Source organism: Danio rerio, chromosome 17 (genome assembly GCF_052040795.2).
Source record: "Danio rerio strain M-AB ecotype USA chromosome 17, GRCz13ab, whole genome shotgun sequence".
In the NCBI taxonomy this organism is placed as follows: Eukaryota; Metazoa; Chordata; class Actinopteri; order Cypriniformes; family Danionidae; genus Danio; species Danio rerio.
The window spans coordinates 3,345,001-3,362,032 of NC_141037.1; the positions used below are offsets into that span (position 1 = coordinate 3,345,001).

Genomic DNA, 17,032 nt, shown 5'->3' on the forward strand with positions numbered 1-17,032 from the left:
TAAATGACAATTAAAGGCTCAGAATCAAATGAACAATAAATATTTGCACTCTTTTCTAAAAATTAAATTGACTTTAAAGTTTAATCATAGCTGAATAACAGGAGTGTCAAAATATGACATAAAACTGGATAAAACAACAACAACAACATAATAATTTAACAATAGAATTAGATGCAATGTTTAAACTCAACAGTGATTTTATTTTAGATCAGGTTGCAAAGATTTATTCGTCATTTGAAGTACAGTTTGATTTGGGTATCCTTAAATGAATAGGAATGAATAACGTCATTCTTCCTGTTTAGAATTTAACTGAGCCTTTATTTGTCATTTATAAGGGATTTATAAAGCATGAATAGTCCTCACTTTAGATTAGGTCACAAAACTAGATGAAGTTGAGTTAATAAAGCATTTATTAACACATATAGTAACCATTAATATACGCCTGAATAATAAGACATATAAACATTGATTTCAATAGTTTATTAATAATTTATTATCTCATTCTGATTTATCCTAAAAACCTCAGCTACTTTTAAATACAAAGGGTTTTTAAATAATGCAGTACTTAATTTAGCAATGAAAAATAAATCTTTAACTAAGTATGAAAATATAATTATTAAACACATTATAAATGTGTTTGTAAGTCAAGAATAGAGAATTTGTAGCTGCAGTTCTAACCTTCTTGATGATGCTTATTAATGTAGAGTAAATGCTTAACAGATAATGAATTCACTATTTGCTAATGCTTAATGAATGATTAATAGTGTGTAGTTATTATAAAGTGTTACCAAAATAACTGCATGCATCAGCCTGGATTTGAACCCATTATATCTTACTCACTTTTAATCTTAATTCTACAACGTGGAGTATAAATCTTCAATTGGTGTTAATGTTTCTTTGCTGAAGCTGCTCCAGAATAATACATAAAATTGTACTGTAGAGACGGGTTTCCAAATGTTGACACATTTGCTTCGACTGTTTCAGTGTTTCATAACGCCTCGCTCTGCCCACCACTAAATGGAAGTGTTTTTGGTCACTTGCATGCATATCAGCCTGTTGTTGGAGACCCCCAAAACCAAAACATGACCTTTTAGGCCCAGTTTACACTAGTGCATTTTAGTTATAAAACAGCGTTTTAGAATAAAAACAATCCGCGTCCACACTAGCTTTTCACCCAGCTTTTCTGAACAACTCTCCGCCTACACCAAACCACTGAAAACTAACGTCACATGACCACATATATACACTCGCTGGCATGCGCTGCAGCATATCTACTCAGAGGAGAGCTGTGCTCGTCGGACTGTTCATCAAGCATCTCCCGCTGGATCTAATCTCACTATATTTGCTAAACGTGACATTTAATTCATCTTGTTGTCCATATTTAACGACATGTTCCTCGAGTTTGCTCTTTTGAATCGATTACTTGTTCTCAGGTAACGTGTTTTGGCTGAGCGCTAAGATAAGTTAATAATGTAACCACGTACATTCTGCATATAGACTGATTGCTTGCCTTTATTTCCTATAATGTATAAACTGTACGTTATACTGTTATAATAGCCATCATCGATTATTAAAACTGATATTCAGCAAAAGAGAGGGTGTGTTTCGTATTTTCAATGAGAATGAAAGCAGGCAGTGTTATGTTATCGGCTCTGTTTTGTTATAAATATTCATACAGTGAAGATGACGCTCGTATATACAGAACGACGCCTTAACATTTCTGCTGTCTGATTAGGTTGTTAATATCAAAATGAAAATAGGCAGTTCCTTATATCATGCTTTCATTTTATTGTTAAGATAGTGAACCAACGTACGCATCCATGATGATGTTAGCGAGTTATGCAGTACACTGTTCCCTTTGAAGGTTTACCCGACATGTCCTCAGGAGTCTGTTTTCCGTATCAAACTTGCAAAGTCTGAACTTACAAGGAGAGGATGCAGGACTGAACTGTGTGTAGGCTACTTAATATTGAGGGAAAGCCCCAATCAGAGAGGCGAATGTCTGCAGCCCCGCCTCCGTTTTCAGATGTCTCCGTTTTCCCCCATCAACACCGAGACGGAGCAGCAGCGTTTTAGAATGAAAACAGCCTCTTCAGCATTTTCGAAACACTCCGTTTTTGATGTTCGAAAACCCCAGCGTAGTGTGGACGGATGGCGCATCCGTAGCAAAACTTATGCGTTTTCAAACTAAAACTAAAAACCATTTTTCTTGCAGAGCGTTGTTTTTGTTGTGACTGAAATTTCCTTTTTTTTTTAAACTAGAGCAGGCTTACCTTTATTTTTACCAAAAAATATTTTTTCCTTATTATTTTGGAGTGAAATATAAAATGCTGGATGATTTTTATACACTATTATCGTCATTTACTAAAGTGTATGTCAACAGAACATGATTTATGATGCCGTACTTACTGAGGACTGTGTAATCTAAACATAACCTAAATATGAATAATGCTTATTTAAACTGCTGTTCACACACACACACACACACACACTCATCCAACGAAGACCTGGCTGTACTGTCCGCTGTTCTCAGAGCGGTTTTCTCCATTTTTCTCCACGTGTTCTGGAAAGTGTGGTTTAACGCAGGAGTTTACAGCTTCAGACAGATCTCCGGGGAGAGACCACATCTTCTTTGCATGTTCAGACACTGCTTCTTTATTCAGCTGAACAAGGAGAGGAAGAAAAAGAAGAAGTGAGACATTAACGAAACAATTCTGAGGAAAAACTATTCCATCAACTATTCCAGGATATGCTTTACACAGCGGATGCCCTTCCAGCCACAATCCAGTACTGGGAAACACCCATACACAGTCACATTCACACATACACTCAGAGCCAATTTAGTTCCTCCATTTCACCTATAGCGCATGTGTTTGGACTGTGGGAGAAACCGGGGCATATTTATAGCACCCGGAGGAAACCCACACAAACAGGGGGAGAACATGCAAACTCCACACAGAAATGCCAACTGGCCCAGCCAGGACTCGAACCAGCGATCTTCTTGCTGTGAGGCCACAGTGCTAACCACTGAGCCACCGTGCGAAAGAAATTCATAAAAGTTGGAAACCAAGAAGAGACAGTAATGACACTCTAAATAAAAAATAAAAAATTACAAATAAAATAAATCAATATATTAGAAAAAAAATTATTTTACAATTTAATTAAATATTGTTAGGCATTTAATTTTGGTTTTATTTATTTTTTTCTTACTGATTTGATTGATTATTCTGATTACACTGCAAAAAAAAAAGTTTTTCTTAAGTAGAGTTTTTATGCAGTGTTTAATATTCTTAAATCAAACAAATATTGTATTGTTTTCAGAAGTAAAAAGTAGGGCCAGACGGAATCTGCGGAAATTTTTTGCTGTTTCTGCTGAGAATTTTGGTAAAAATCTGCAGATTTTGTGAGTTAAAAAAAGGGTGACGCAGTGGCGCAGTAGGTAGTGCTGTCGCCTCACAGCAAGAAGGTCGCTGGTTTGAGCCTCGGCTGGATCAGGTGGTGATTCTGTATGGAGTTTGCATGTTCTCCCTGCGTTCGTGTGGCTTTCCTTCAGTTTCCCCCACAGTCCAAACACATGCGGTACAGGTGAATTGGGTAGGCTTAATTGTCCGTAGTGTATGTGAATGAGTGTGTGGATGTTTCTCATGTTTCTTAAAAATGTGTGCTGGATAAGTTGGTGGTTCATTCTGTCGTGGCGACCCTGGATATGCAAATCCAATTAGATTCACATAATTTGGTAAGCAAAGTTTCTCGTATAATATCTCTACTAAAAGACAGACAATATTACTTAACAAACTGCATTGCACATAAATCAGATTAATATTTCTACATTAGTCAATAATATTCCTGAAACTAATTAAAAAACTGAATAAATATAGATTTACACACATTTACTAAAGTAAATAAATAGAATTAAATGATGAGCTAAAAATCTGCGGCAATCTGCAGAAAATCTGCGTAATTCTGAGTGCGCAGATTCAGTGTGGGCCTAGTAATAAATCAAAATTACATGTAAAAACATGCTAATCTGCTAATGAGACAGATTATTTAGCAAAAGCACAAACAAGATTATTTTACTTACCCCATTGGCAGATTATTGTTGATTTACACACACTACCTGTCTTCTGGCCTATCCAAGTTTTAGGAACAGCAAATAATATCTTGACTTCTAGTTGATCATTTGGTATCAGAAGTGTCTTATATGAAAGGCAAAGGCCTCTAGATGACGCTTATTTGAGCACAATAAAATCTGATCATGTCTTGATCATTAATGATTTGATTAGGACAGTAAGGTCTGACTCTGCTTAGACTAAAGTCTCATCACTGAACAGAAATAATGTCCAGTATAGAATATAAAGAGTTCATCAAGATCCTTTGGATTCATCTCCAAACGCCTCCTCCTTCATCTTACCCAGACATGCTCAATAATGTTCATGTCTGGTGACTGGGCTGGCCAATCCTGGAGCAGCTTGACCTTCTCTGCTTTCAGGAGCTTTGATGTGGAGGCTGAAGTATGAGAAGGAGCGCTATCCTGCTGGAGAATTGTCCCTCTGCTGTGGTTTGTAATGTAATGGGCAGCACAAATGTCTTGATCCGTCAGGCTGTTAATGTTGATCATCCACTCTGCAGATCTCTCGCACGCCCCCATACTGAATGAACCCGAAACCATGATTTCTCCTTTACTAAACTTGACTGATATCCGTGAGAATCTTGGCTCCAGTAGGTCTTCTGCAGTATTGGTGATGATTGATGCAGATTAACAGATGATTCATCAGAGAAATCCACCTTCTGACACTTTTACACACGATCAACTAGAAGTCAAGTTATTATGTGTTGCTCTTACAACTTGGATCGACATCAAAACTTTTGTCAGGTAGTGTATATGTTTGTAAATATATTTACTAGAAAATGCTTCTTAATTTAAGAGTTTTTAGATATTTGCACTATAAACAAGAAAGAAACTCTAAGTAGGTAATGTGTTTTTGTAGTAAACAGTACCGACCTGGCTGATGAGTTCTCTGATTTTGGCGAGTGTTGCGGCCTGTTTCTTCTTCAGAGTCTGTTCCTGAGGAGAACCTTCAGCACTGCTGCTCTCTGAGGCCTGAAATACAGAGAACATTACATGTGTTATCATGCACATGGAGACACACGCGCACTAGACATGGGCTGGTAAAGGATTCTGACTAGGGATGTAACGGTATTGTAAATACCGTCATACCGCAATATTAATTTTTTTCGATATTACCGAAGTCGCATGACTCGGTAAAACTATAGGTCTTCTGAGAAAATTTGCTCAGGCGAATGAAGCGAACGGGAGGTAGCTGAAACTACATTTCTCATCAGCCCAGGCGTGGCCATCATCCTTTGCGGTCTGTTGTCGCTACAGATACAGTAATGCGGAAATGGAGTGTGCTGCTAGTAGCGGAGATGAAAAAAAGATGGAAATGATCGAATCTAAAGCGGGTGTTGTCGCCGCGCGCGTACTGAATAGCGGTGTTGTCGCGCGCGTTCTGATCAGCTGTGTTGTCGCGCGCATATTGTAAAGCGCCGAGGGGGGGTTGAGCGCGCATACTCAAGAGCGGTGTTGTCGCGCACCTACTGAAGGGCTGGACGGAGGTTGTGTCGCGTCGCGGGGGCACTTTTGATCGTTTTGGAAGGGCATTTTCTATCCAAGACTAAAAAGGGCATGCGCACTGCACAGGTTGAGCCCTGTGTGCACGTGCCTGCAAGTTGGGGAATACGACTAATAACAGTCATGGGGACTGCAGAAACACAGCACACTGTTCAGATTGATGCAGACATTGACTTGTACCGCAAAGAGATCTCTATCTCACTCATGGCTTGTCCTCTCAAGTGGGGGGAAGACAATGCACAACGTTACCCACTGCTGTCAACCTGGGCCAAGTCATATCTCTGTCCCAGAAACCTCAGTCCCAAATGAGAGGGTTTTTTCTGTTGCAGGGGACATTGTAAATACCCAGAGATACCAGCTTTTACCAGATTATATTTATATGATAATTTTCCTTAAAACCCATCTCTATCTAAGTGAGTGAGTGATTAAATGTTGAATGTGATGAGTTTTCAACAATACTAAATTGAAACTTTATTTTTTTACATGGTTTAATAATTTTTTGTTATTAAAATTGAAGTTCCTGTTTCAAAGTTTACAGATAGATGGCTAATTTGTATGTCATTGACACTTTTGGCACTTTTTTGGAGTATTTTCATAAGTTTTGTTTTTTCCTGTAAATGATTCAATAAATACCGTACCGTGACATTCATACCGAGGTATTACCGTACCGTGAAATTCTGATACCGTTACATCCCTAATTCTGACAGTATGATAACCTTGGTTAAAAATGTCACGTTATTGTGATTACTGCTCTAAAATAAGTTCTTTTTAAATGTCTGGGAAAAAAGGGTTGAGTTTATTTTCTTAATGAGTTATAGGTGTGTTTTAAGAATAAACCAATCAGAGTCTCATCTCCCATTCCCTTTAAGAGCCAGTTGCGTTGCGCCATAAGCGCATTCGCTATTTACAGGACGCAAAGTAAGTATAAGTGGAAAAACTGAGCATTTCACAAGCAAACAGTTCACAGTTTACAGCTTTTTAACAGAAAACTGTTAAACAGAGCATCTACTGCGTAAGAATGAGAGATAATGGATCTACTTTTACTTTCGGATAGGGAAACCTTTACACACAGACATCAATTAGCCTATAAATAAATACTTTTGTTTGTTAAACGCAAATATTTGTTTCAAAACTATTTCTAAATTCAGTTCTAATTTCCAGCAAACGAATAAATGAATAATAATAACAAAGTGTGCTCAAAAACCTGAGTTATATCCTAAAACACATGCTGTGCCCCATATGGTCTAAAACCTGACAGGTGGGCAAATCTAAGCTTGTTTTTAATAAAACAAATATAAATATGGATATAATAAATAATACTGATAATAATAATAACATTATACAAAAGCAAATTGTTATGAATGAACTGAAAAATCCTCCCGAGATGAAGAAGACATAAAAGCAGGGATTTTTCATATTTATGTAGGCTAGAAAATAATATGTTTTGTAATATTTTAATGCTTTATATTTATATCATATATCTATTCTTATTATATCCTATATATATCCTTAATATTTACATTTTTTCAAATGTAAAGATGTTTGCCTATTGCTTTGGTGTGTATTAAGCAGTGTGTAAGCGAGGTGCAACTCTGCGCTGGAGTTTAGACCGGGTTAGTTTTGGTCTAATGAAAAATCTATTATAGTTTCTCAAAATAGCAACGCGCCAGTGGTCCGCCTCAGAACACCTTCCTTTTTACACCAGAACGCCTATGGGCGCACATATGAGCGCTAATGCATTTGCTATTTAAACAGCGTAGCGCAACACCTCAAAACCACTCTTGCACCAAGCTGAAACTAGCAAACAAGTATTGCGCCACGCCTTGCGCCACATTGCGCCAGGTGTATGATAGGGCCCTATATATTTTATTTTAAGAGACTTATTTTGTAGCAGTAAACATTCATTCATTCATTTTCTTTTCGGCTTAGTCCCTTTATTTATCTAAGGTCACCACAGCGGAATGAACCACCAACTTATCTAGCCTATGTTTTACGTAGCGGATGCCCTTCTAGCTGCAACCCATCTCTGGGAAACATCCATGCATTCTCATTCACATACATACACTAAGGACAATTTAGCTTACCCAATTCACCTTTATCGCATGTGTTTAGACTTGTAGGGCAAACCAGAGCATCCGGAGGAAACCCACGCCAACATGGAAAGAACATGCAAACTCCACACAGAAATGCCAACTGACAGCAACAAACATGTCAGGCAAAATAATTCAAATAAACCATTGCCTTCTGCTGTCTTCAATAGTTTCAATATCACAGATATCTTTATTTAAAATGGAGATCTTTCTTAAGATGGATGTAAAGTAAAGCCACTGCACTGTAAGCTCTACAGCATGCTGGATGTTGCTGTATGATTGATTTGTTTCTTAGATGTTTCCTGAGCCATGTGCCGACTAGTAGCTTTTGATTCTATTCTGCTGGAGATACTGACCACATTTACAAACACATCAGTGATCTTAATATTTGCTTTAATCTAAATAAGACAACCCTGCTGAAAAATCCAGCTTAAACCAGCCTAGGCTAGTTGGCTGGTTTTAGCAGGTCAACCAGGCTGGTTATAGAGGGGGTTTGGCCATTTTCAGGCTGGTTTCCAGCCATTTCCAGCCTGGTCTTAGCTGGTCAGGCTGGAAAATGACCAGCTAAATCCAGCTAAAACCAGCTTGACCAACCTGTTTTAAGCTGGACATAGCTGGTTTTGGCTGGGCTTTTCTGAAGTCCATTCAGCTGAATTGAGCACAGGTGAACTCCAATGAAGCTGCTGAAACATCTCAAGAATGATCAGTGGAAACTGAATGTACCTGAGCTCAATTTAGAGCTTCACGCCAAAGGCTGACTACTGATTTACATGTGATTTTACAGCTTTTTTATTTGTAATAAATAAGCAACAATTTCTAAAACTCTTTGTTCACATTGTCATTATGCAGGATTGTGTGTAGAATGTTGAGGAAATCAATTAATTAAATTCCTTTTGGAACAAGGCTGTAACATAAACAAATGTGGAAAACGTAAAGCGCTGTCAATACTTTCCGGATGCACTGTAGATCGATGAACATCATCGTGCCATCGCGATATCCACACTTCCTCTGGAGTTTCATGAAATTTCAAGAGTTCACACTTAGCTGATAATCAATAAAGCGTATTTGGCATGCTGTCCCGGGAGAGAGCCCTGAGCTCGTAATATCCTCGAGCCCGGGGCTCCCTCCCGTTAGAAGGGCGAGAGGGGAATTCGAGGTCAGGTAGGTCTCGAGAACTCCCCTGCTTGTCACCGTGAGAAGTGTAAACTCAGGTTGTATTGGGTGATAATTTGTTTTAGTCGATTGGCTATGGTTTATGTTTTTGGATGGTAGGAGGAAACCGGGGAACCCGGGGAAAACCCACGCGAACACGGGGAGAACATGCAAACTCCACACAGAAACACCAACCAGCCCGATGGGTTGGACTAGCGGTGTTCTTGCTGTGAGGCAACAGTGCTAGCCACTGCGCCACCGTGTCGCCCGATCAGAAAAAGTGGGAGGATGTAGGGGTGAAAAGGGGGGGAGCTTCAAGACGAAGATAACTGGAGTGGAAAACTCAGGTTATTTATAATGCTTCCGTAATCATCTAATAGGGCTGATTACGGAGCTAACAAGGAGCCAGCCGTGTTGATTATAAGCACGTGATCCTCTCGAAATTAGTTTATGAATAAACCACACTTTAAGTGTTTCATTTTTAATTTGTCGACTTTAACTGCAGTTTGGCTGTTTCAGTTTCATTCAGGAACATTTCATGCATGTCCCCCGTGACAAACGAGATAAGGGAACAGCTATGAACTTCTGGAAGAGTGTAGTTTTAATGGAATTTGATACCACATGCTGAATGGGAACAAAACAAGCGCATTTCACGACGCAGGTGTCTGTGGTCCTTCACTGACTCAGTAGGTGCAGGGAATAGCAGATGGATGATAACAGCCTTCTGAGCCTACTAGTAGGCACAGGAGTCCCCCGGCCCATATCAATCAGCTGATAACCATTGATAACGCTCATTCAATCGAGTGATAACATTCGAAACGGCTGCATAAGCACACACACACCACACATGAACAAACACAAAAACACACACACTAACACATCTTGACGTCATGCATGTTTAAAGCACACGCATACAAATGCAACATATGTTCAACAAGCGTTTCATGGCCCTCGTGTTCACGAATGTGACTGTGTGTGTGTGTGTGTGTTCATTTGTCTGTGTGATGGACTAGAGAAAAGAGTCCATGTGCATCTTTTGTCCTCAGATCACGTTGAGCCGGCAGACTGTAGAGATGCTGAAGACTGTAATTCAGCTCTGAGCCTCATTTACTGAGGGAAAAATGAACTCTGTGAACTTCAACTTTTATCTGGAGGCTGTTTGAGCTGCTGCTGCATCAGAATTACTGTACTGAGAATCTGGACAAAAGCCTCGTTAGACAGGAGAGACTTGTGTGAACCATCTGCAGAGAATGTCAAGCCTTGATTTTTATGTAGAGTGTGCTTTATACAACTGTAGATGTTGTTAAAGTCTGCGTGAAATTAACATTTACAGTGTTTATTTTGCTAGCTCACACTGTTAGTCTTAAGGTGAACAATTAAGCATTCAAGTGTGCCTGACTGTTGTGTTCCCATAGCAACTATAGAATCACCACAACAGATTAATTACTATAGTTGTTTTGTTACCATAGCAACTGTAGAACCACTACAACAGATTAATAACTATAGTTGCTGTGTTACCATAGCAACCAAAATCAAAACAACAGATTAATTACTATAGTTGTTTTGTTACCATAGCAACTGTAGAACCACTACAAAAGATTAATAACTATAGTTGCTGTGTTACCATAGCAACCAAAATCAAAACAACAGATTAATTACTACAGTTGTTTTGTTACCATAGCAACCATAAAATCACCACAACAGAATAATTACTATAGTTGTTGCGTTACCATAGCAACCATAAAATCACAATAACAGAAAAATTACTATAGTTGTTGTGCTACTATAGCAACCACAGAATCACAGGAACAGATTGATCACTATAGTTGTTGTGTTATTATAGAAACTGTAAAATCACCACAACATATTAATTACTACAGTTACCATAGCAACTGTAGAATCACCACAACAGATTAATCACTAGTTGTTGTTACCATAGCAACCATAACATCACCAGAACAGATTAATTATTATAGTTGTGTTACCATAGCAACTGTAGAATCACTACAACAGATTAATAACTATAGTTGTTGTTACCATAGCAACCATAAAATCACCTGAACAGATTAATTACTATAGTTGTTGTGTTACCTTAGCAACTGTAGAACCACTACAAAAGATTAATAACTATAGTTGCTGTGTTACCATAGCAACCAAAATCAAAACAACAGATTAATTACTATAGTTGTTTTGTTACCATAGCAACCATAAAATCACCACAACAGAATAATTACTATAGTTGTTGCGTTACCATAGCAACCATAAAATCACAACAACAGAATAATTACTATAGTTGTTGTGCTACTATAGCAACCACAGAATCACAGGAACAGATTGATCACTATAGTTGTTGTGTTATTATAGAAACTGTAAAATCACCACAACATATTAATTACTACAGTTACCATAGCAACTGTAGAATCACCACAACAGATTAATCACTAGTTGTTGTTACCATAGCAACCATAACATCACCAGAACAGATTAATTACTATAGTTGTTACCATAGCAACTGTAGAATCACTACAACAGATTAATAACTATAGTTGTTGTTACCATAGCAACCATAAAATCACCTGAACAGATTAATTACTATAGTTGTTGTGTTACCTTAGCAACTGTAGAATCACCAAAGCAGATTAATTAGTATAGTTGTTGTGTTACGATAGCAATAATAGAATCACCACAGCAGATTAATTACTATAGTTGTTGCGTTACCATAGCAACCATAAAATCACCACAACAGATTAATTACTGTAGGTGCTGTTTTACCACAGCAACTGTAGAATCACCACAACAGATAAATCACTATAGTTGTGTTACCATAGCAACTGTGGAATGAATACAACAGAATAACTAGTTGTTGTTACCATAGCAACCATAAAAACACCAGAACAGATCAATAACTATAGTTATTGTGTTACCATAGCAACCATACAATTACCACAATAGATTAATTACTATAGTTGTGTTACCATAGCAACTGTAGAATCATCCCAACAGACTAATTACTATAGTTATTTTGTTATCATAGCAACTGTAGAATTACCACAACAGATCATTTACTATAGTTGTTGTGTTGCTATAGCAACTGTAGAATCACCACAACAGATTAATTGCTATATTCGCTGTGTTACCATAGCAACTACAGAATTAACACAACAGATTCTTTCAAGCATTTTAATACAGTAAGTTTCAAAAACACAATTTATTATTTATCACTACAGGATTTTTCTTGTGGGTTGCTGCTAAATTAATGGAAGAAAAAAATTTGAATGAGTTTGGATGAAGCATGTTAGAAAAGAAGTGTGCGTGAGTCATAATAACATGTTTCCTTCACTGCTGTAGACATCATTTTGCTGCATGTTTCACTGTAGTATTTTACCTGAGTGCTGTCATTGTCCAGCTGCTCCGTACTCTTGCACTTCTTCATTCTGAAACATTTATTAAAGAAGTAAAATAATGATGCTAATGTTGTTAGTAACACAAATGGGTGTAAATACAGTATAAAACACCATGAAATTATTTGTAAAATTATTTTATTTATACAATTCTAAAAAAAATTGTATTTAAATATTTCTATACGCTTTTTCAAACGTGTGTATTTTCAAAGAAATTAACACTGCTATTTGGGAAAGACATTACATTGATCAAAACTGACAGTTCAGATATTTATAATATTACAAAAGAATCTTTTTAAAATGAAATGCTGTTTATTTTATTTAACTTTATTATTTTCTTTTTACTTTATTTTAATATAAGAATCCAAAAACTATATATATGGAAAATGTTATAACATTTTTATTATTAAGTTATTTATTGTAATGGAGATAAAAAAAAAAGTCATTAATTTTAAATAGATTTTCATTTGACATTTTTGTAAATTTAATTCTAAGTATGGGTTGCCATTGTTTTCAAACGACTAGTATAGTCGTTATAGTATATATAAGTTTATATTTTTATTCACATTTTAAATAATTTTGCTTAGCTGATCATAAAAAACTGCCTACATTTTAAATAATTAATAAATGTTATAGGTGTCACGGTGGTTCAGTGGGTATCACGATCCCCTCACAGCAAGAAGGCTGCTGGTTTGAGCCTCGGCTGGGTCAGTTGGCATTTCTGCGTGGAGTTTGCATGTTCCCCCCTTGTTGGGGTGGGTTTCCTCCGGGTGCTCTGGTTTCCCCCATAGTCCAAAGAAATGTGGTATAGATGAATTGGGTGGGCTAAATTGTCCGTAGCGTATGAGTGTGAATAAGTGTGTATGGATGTTTCCCAGTAATGGGTTGCAGCTGGAAGGGTATCCGCTGCGTAAAAACATATGCTGTATAGTTTCATTTCGCTCTGGCCACCCCTGACTAATAAAGGGACTAAGCCAAAAAGAAAAAAATAATGAATAATAAAAATCTTAAAACACACAAACACACTCATACACTACGGATAATTTAGCCAACCCTATTGACTTATACCACATGTCTTTACCCTGTGGGGGAAACCGGAGCACCCGGAGGAAACCCACGTGAACGCGGAGAGAACATGCAAACTCCACACAGAAATGCCAACTGACCTAGCCTAGGCTCGAACCAGAGACCTTCTTGCTGTGAGGCGACAACACTACCTACTGTACCACTGTGTTGCCCCATAATAATAATAATAATAATAATAATAATAGTAATAATAAATAAATAATAATAATAATAATGAATAAAAAATAGTCATAAAAATAATAATAAATATTAATAGAATTAATAATACTAATACTAATACTATTACTACTACTACTAATAATAATATTAACAATAACAAAAATAACAACAATAATACTAAAAAAAATAATAATAAATAATAATAATAATAATAATAATAATAATAATAATGATGATAATAATAATAATAATAATAATAATAAATAATACATTATAATAATAATAAATAATACAATAACAATAAAAAAATAATGCATGATACATAATAATAATAATAATAATAATAATAATACAATGATAATAAATAATAATAAAATTAATAATACTAATACTAATAATACTACTACTACAACTAATAATAACAATAATAAAAATAACAAAAATGACAACGATAATACTAAATAAAATAATAAATAGTACTAATAATACTTAATAATACTAATAATAACAATAAATAATAACAACAATACTAAATAATAATAATAATAATAATAAATAATAATAATAATAATAACAGTTATAATAATAACAGTTATAATAATAATAATAATAATAATAATAATAATAATAATAATAATAATAATAATAATAATAATTAAATTGTACATGCAAAAAATGCAAACCTGGTACAGTTTTAACAACTTTTCAGAAACATAAAAATCTTACTTGTCCTTCTTTTTGGGCTCACTGAAAAAGAAAGGAAACAAAATATTATCAGAATTAAAAATAAAAAAACATAAACCCCTCTAATAATGTAGACTGTAGTGACTTGGATTGATTAATTCTGCTCTACAGTCTTCTGTAAAGCGCCGGGTAAGTGATGTTAATGGGCTGAGCTGCTAAAACCTTCCCTCTCACAGCACTGATTTACACCCTCAAAACAATAGTAATTAGCAGAATAATGATCAATTCCACGTAGAAAAGGTTACGACCCTGCATCTGTTAGACATGTAAACACACACACACACACACATTCTGATGCATTGAAACACTCAACAGCTCGCAGCGCTCAGTGATTCATCTCTACTGCGGCTTTCTTACATTATATGTCTCAGTTCAAATGTCAACACACACGTGCACGCACGCATGCACCCACACACACTCATTTACACACTCGCACATACATACGCACACACATATGTGCACAGACACATACACACACGCGTGCACACACTTGCACACACACACTCACTGACACACTCACTCACACATACATACACACACACATATACAAACATACACACACACTTGCAAGTACACATGTACACATACTCACTCACACACGCACACAAATACACACTCGCACATTAGCACATGCACACACACCCCATACACACGCATACACACAAGCATCGCACAGACATGCGCACACACACACTCACAAATGCACTCCCTTCACTCACTCACACATTAGCATACTAACGCGACTACACACACACACACACACTCACCTGTTGAGCGCCTTCATCTCGCTGCAGTGTTTCTCAGTGGCCGTCTCCAGCAGTTTGGTCAAGCGCTGCGACAGGAAACACAGGAGAGGAAACAGGAAGTGTCACTTACACAGATCAGACCAGAACAGAACAGAAAACACCAGCTGGCCTCCTGTGATCCACACCGCCACACAGGAAATGAGCACAGACACTTCCTGTCTTCACTTCAGAGAAATAATAAACACTCCAACACCTGTTCATGATCCTGCAGGTGAGAATAGTGACCGATTGCTACATTAAAGGGGAGCCATCATGCAGAAATCACTTCTAATAGGGGTTTAAACTATATGTTTATTTCACACCCCGACTGAAAAAAAACAGCTTAAACCAGCCTAGGCGAGTGGGCTGGTTTTAGCTGGTCGACCAGGCTGGTTTAAGAGGGGTTTTGGCCACTTCCAGGCTGGTTTCCAGCCATTTCCAGCCTGGTCTTAGCTGGTCAGGCTGGGAGGTGACCAGCTAAAACCAGTTAAAACCAGCTTGACCAGTCAAGCCAGGATGGGAGCCCAGCCAAAACCAGCTATGTCCAGCTTAAACCAGGCTGATCAAGCTGGTTTTAGCTGGATAAAGCTGGTCATATTCCTGCCAGACCAGCTAAAACCAGGCTGGAAATGGCTGGAAACCAGCCTGGAAATGGCCAAAACCAGGCTGGCCAACCAGCTAAAACCAGCGAACCAGCCTAGGCTGGTTTAAAGGTTCAGGACACCCTGGAGAACTTTTTTTAATATTAACAGATGTGTGTGTGTTGAGCATCAGTTAAGACAATGTTAGCACCTGTTACCTTTAATTGTGGGGAAAACTGGATAATTTTGAGCTTTTGTTAGCTCATTTCAGCTTCCGGGTTTAAAATGATTTTTGGGGCGGATCAAAATCGGCGACGTAGCGCAGAACTGCAAGTGCAATGATGACGCGTCGGTTTCTCATTATTATTCATAGCGGAGTTTTCTTATCCTATGAGAAGAGCCGGCTGCTTAATTATTCATGTGACCTGCCAGAGTCAAGCCCGAGCTGTGAGATACGTCACGGACCCACGGCAGTATTTAGCCGTTCATGAAGGCTCATATGCGTTTGTTTCCATGATCCACGGGGTTTGTTGCATGTTTTCCCCCGCGATCTTGTCAGGGCCGATCATACAGCAAAGCTGTGTGTGTGCTGCTAGCATTTTTGTCGGGAGAGCAGCACGAGAATTAGAGAATGGCGGACGCTGTCTTTTATCAGGAGTTCGTTCACATTCAGACACATCACTGTGCTGCTGTGTTTGCCTAAATCCTACAGATTACCAGCAGGACAAATGGTTAAAATAGACAGGACAGGAGACCTGCTGCACTGAGTCTGCTGGATACGGGGATTGAGGGAGAGTCCTCATTTATAGTGTTTACATGAACACACTTATCTTTATAATGATATAAATTGTGGTTGTCTGTATATGAAATTACGAATAACAAATGTAGCAGGGCATTAAATCACTGTTCATTTCTTTGCATTTTAACTTTGTAAACTATAAACTCATGCGTCTCCTCACGGTTTGTCTCATTTTGAGAGCTAGCTTCGTTCGCTCACGTTCTCCCCTGCTGGCCACGCCCACTCCTGCCCGATGCTCGCGGAGCTCCGCCCATTAATCATGCATCTTTTGAAAAAATTCTGAAGTAGACTTTAACCGAAAGTGGGGGGTGTCATGGCCAGCAGGGACGGCTGCCATTTTAAAACACGAAAGCGAGGCTGCGGTGGGAAGAAACACAGAAGTATAGGACCAACACTGTAACCTGCTGTGGACTATAAACCTCCAGCTGCTGCTGAGATTTCAAAATGCAGAAATGGTGTAAACATCACTTTAATATCATCCAGTAAGTTTCATTTAAACAATTAAAAGCAATTTAGGCATCAAACAACATCTCAATCTCTTTAAGAGTGATACGCTCAAGTGTCCTCCTAGGTTTCAGTTAGCCGGCAGCTCCTAGCCGGCAG

At 37.6% G+C, this 17,032-nt stretch overlaps 1 protein-coding gene across 1 annotated transcript in view; it reads right to left on the minus strand.

The window, feature by feature from the left end:
- Positions 1–1,518: 1,518 nt before the first annotated feature.
- Positions 1,519–17,032, minus strand: part of plcb2 (phospholipase C, beta 2) — an 84,475-nt gene continuing 68,961 nt past the window's right edge. The window contains exons 29-33 of the mRNA XM_087289855.1: positions 15,032–15,096; positions 14,247–14,267; positions 12,260–12,308; positions 5,003–5,101; positions 1,519–2,663 (exon numbers count right to left, since the gene is read on the minus strand). Coding sequence (XP_087145981.1) covers positions 2,493–2,663; positions 5,003–5,101; positions 12,260–12,308; positions 14,247–14,267; positions 15,032–15,096 — 405 coding nt within the window. The 3' untranslated portion in view covers positions 1,519–2,492. The remainder of the gene's footprint in view (positions 2,664–5,002; positions 5,102–12,259; positions 12,309–14,246; positions 14,268–15,031; positions 15,097–17,032) is intronic.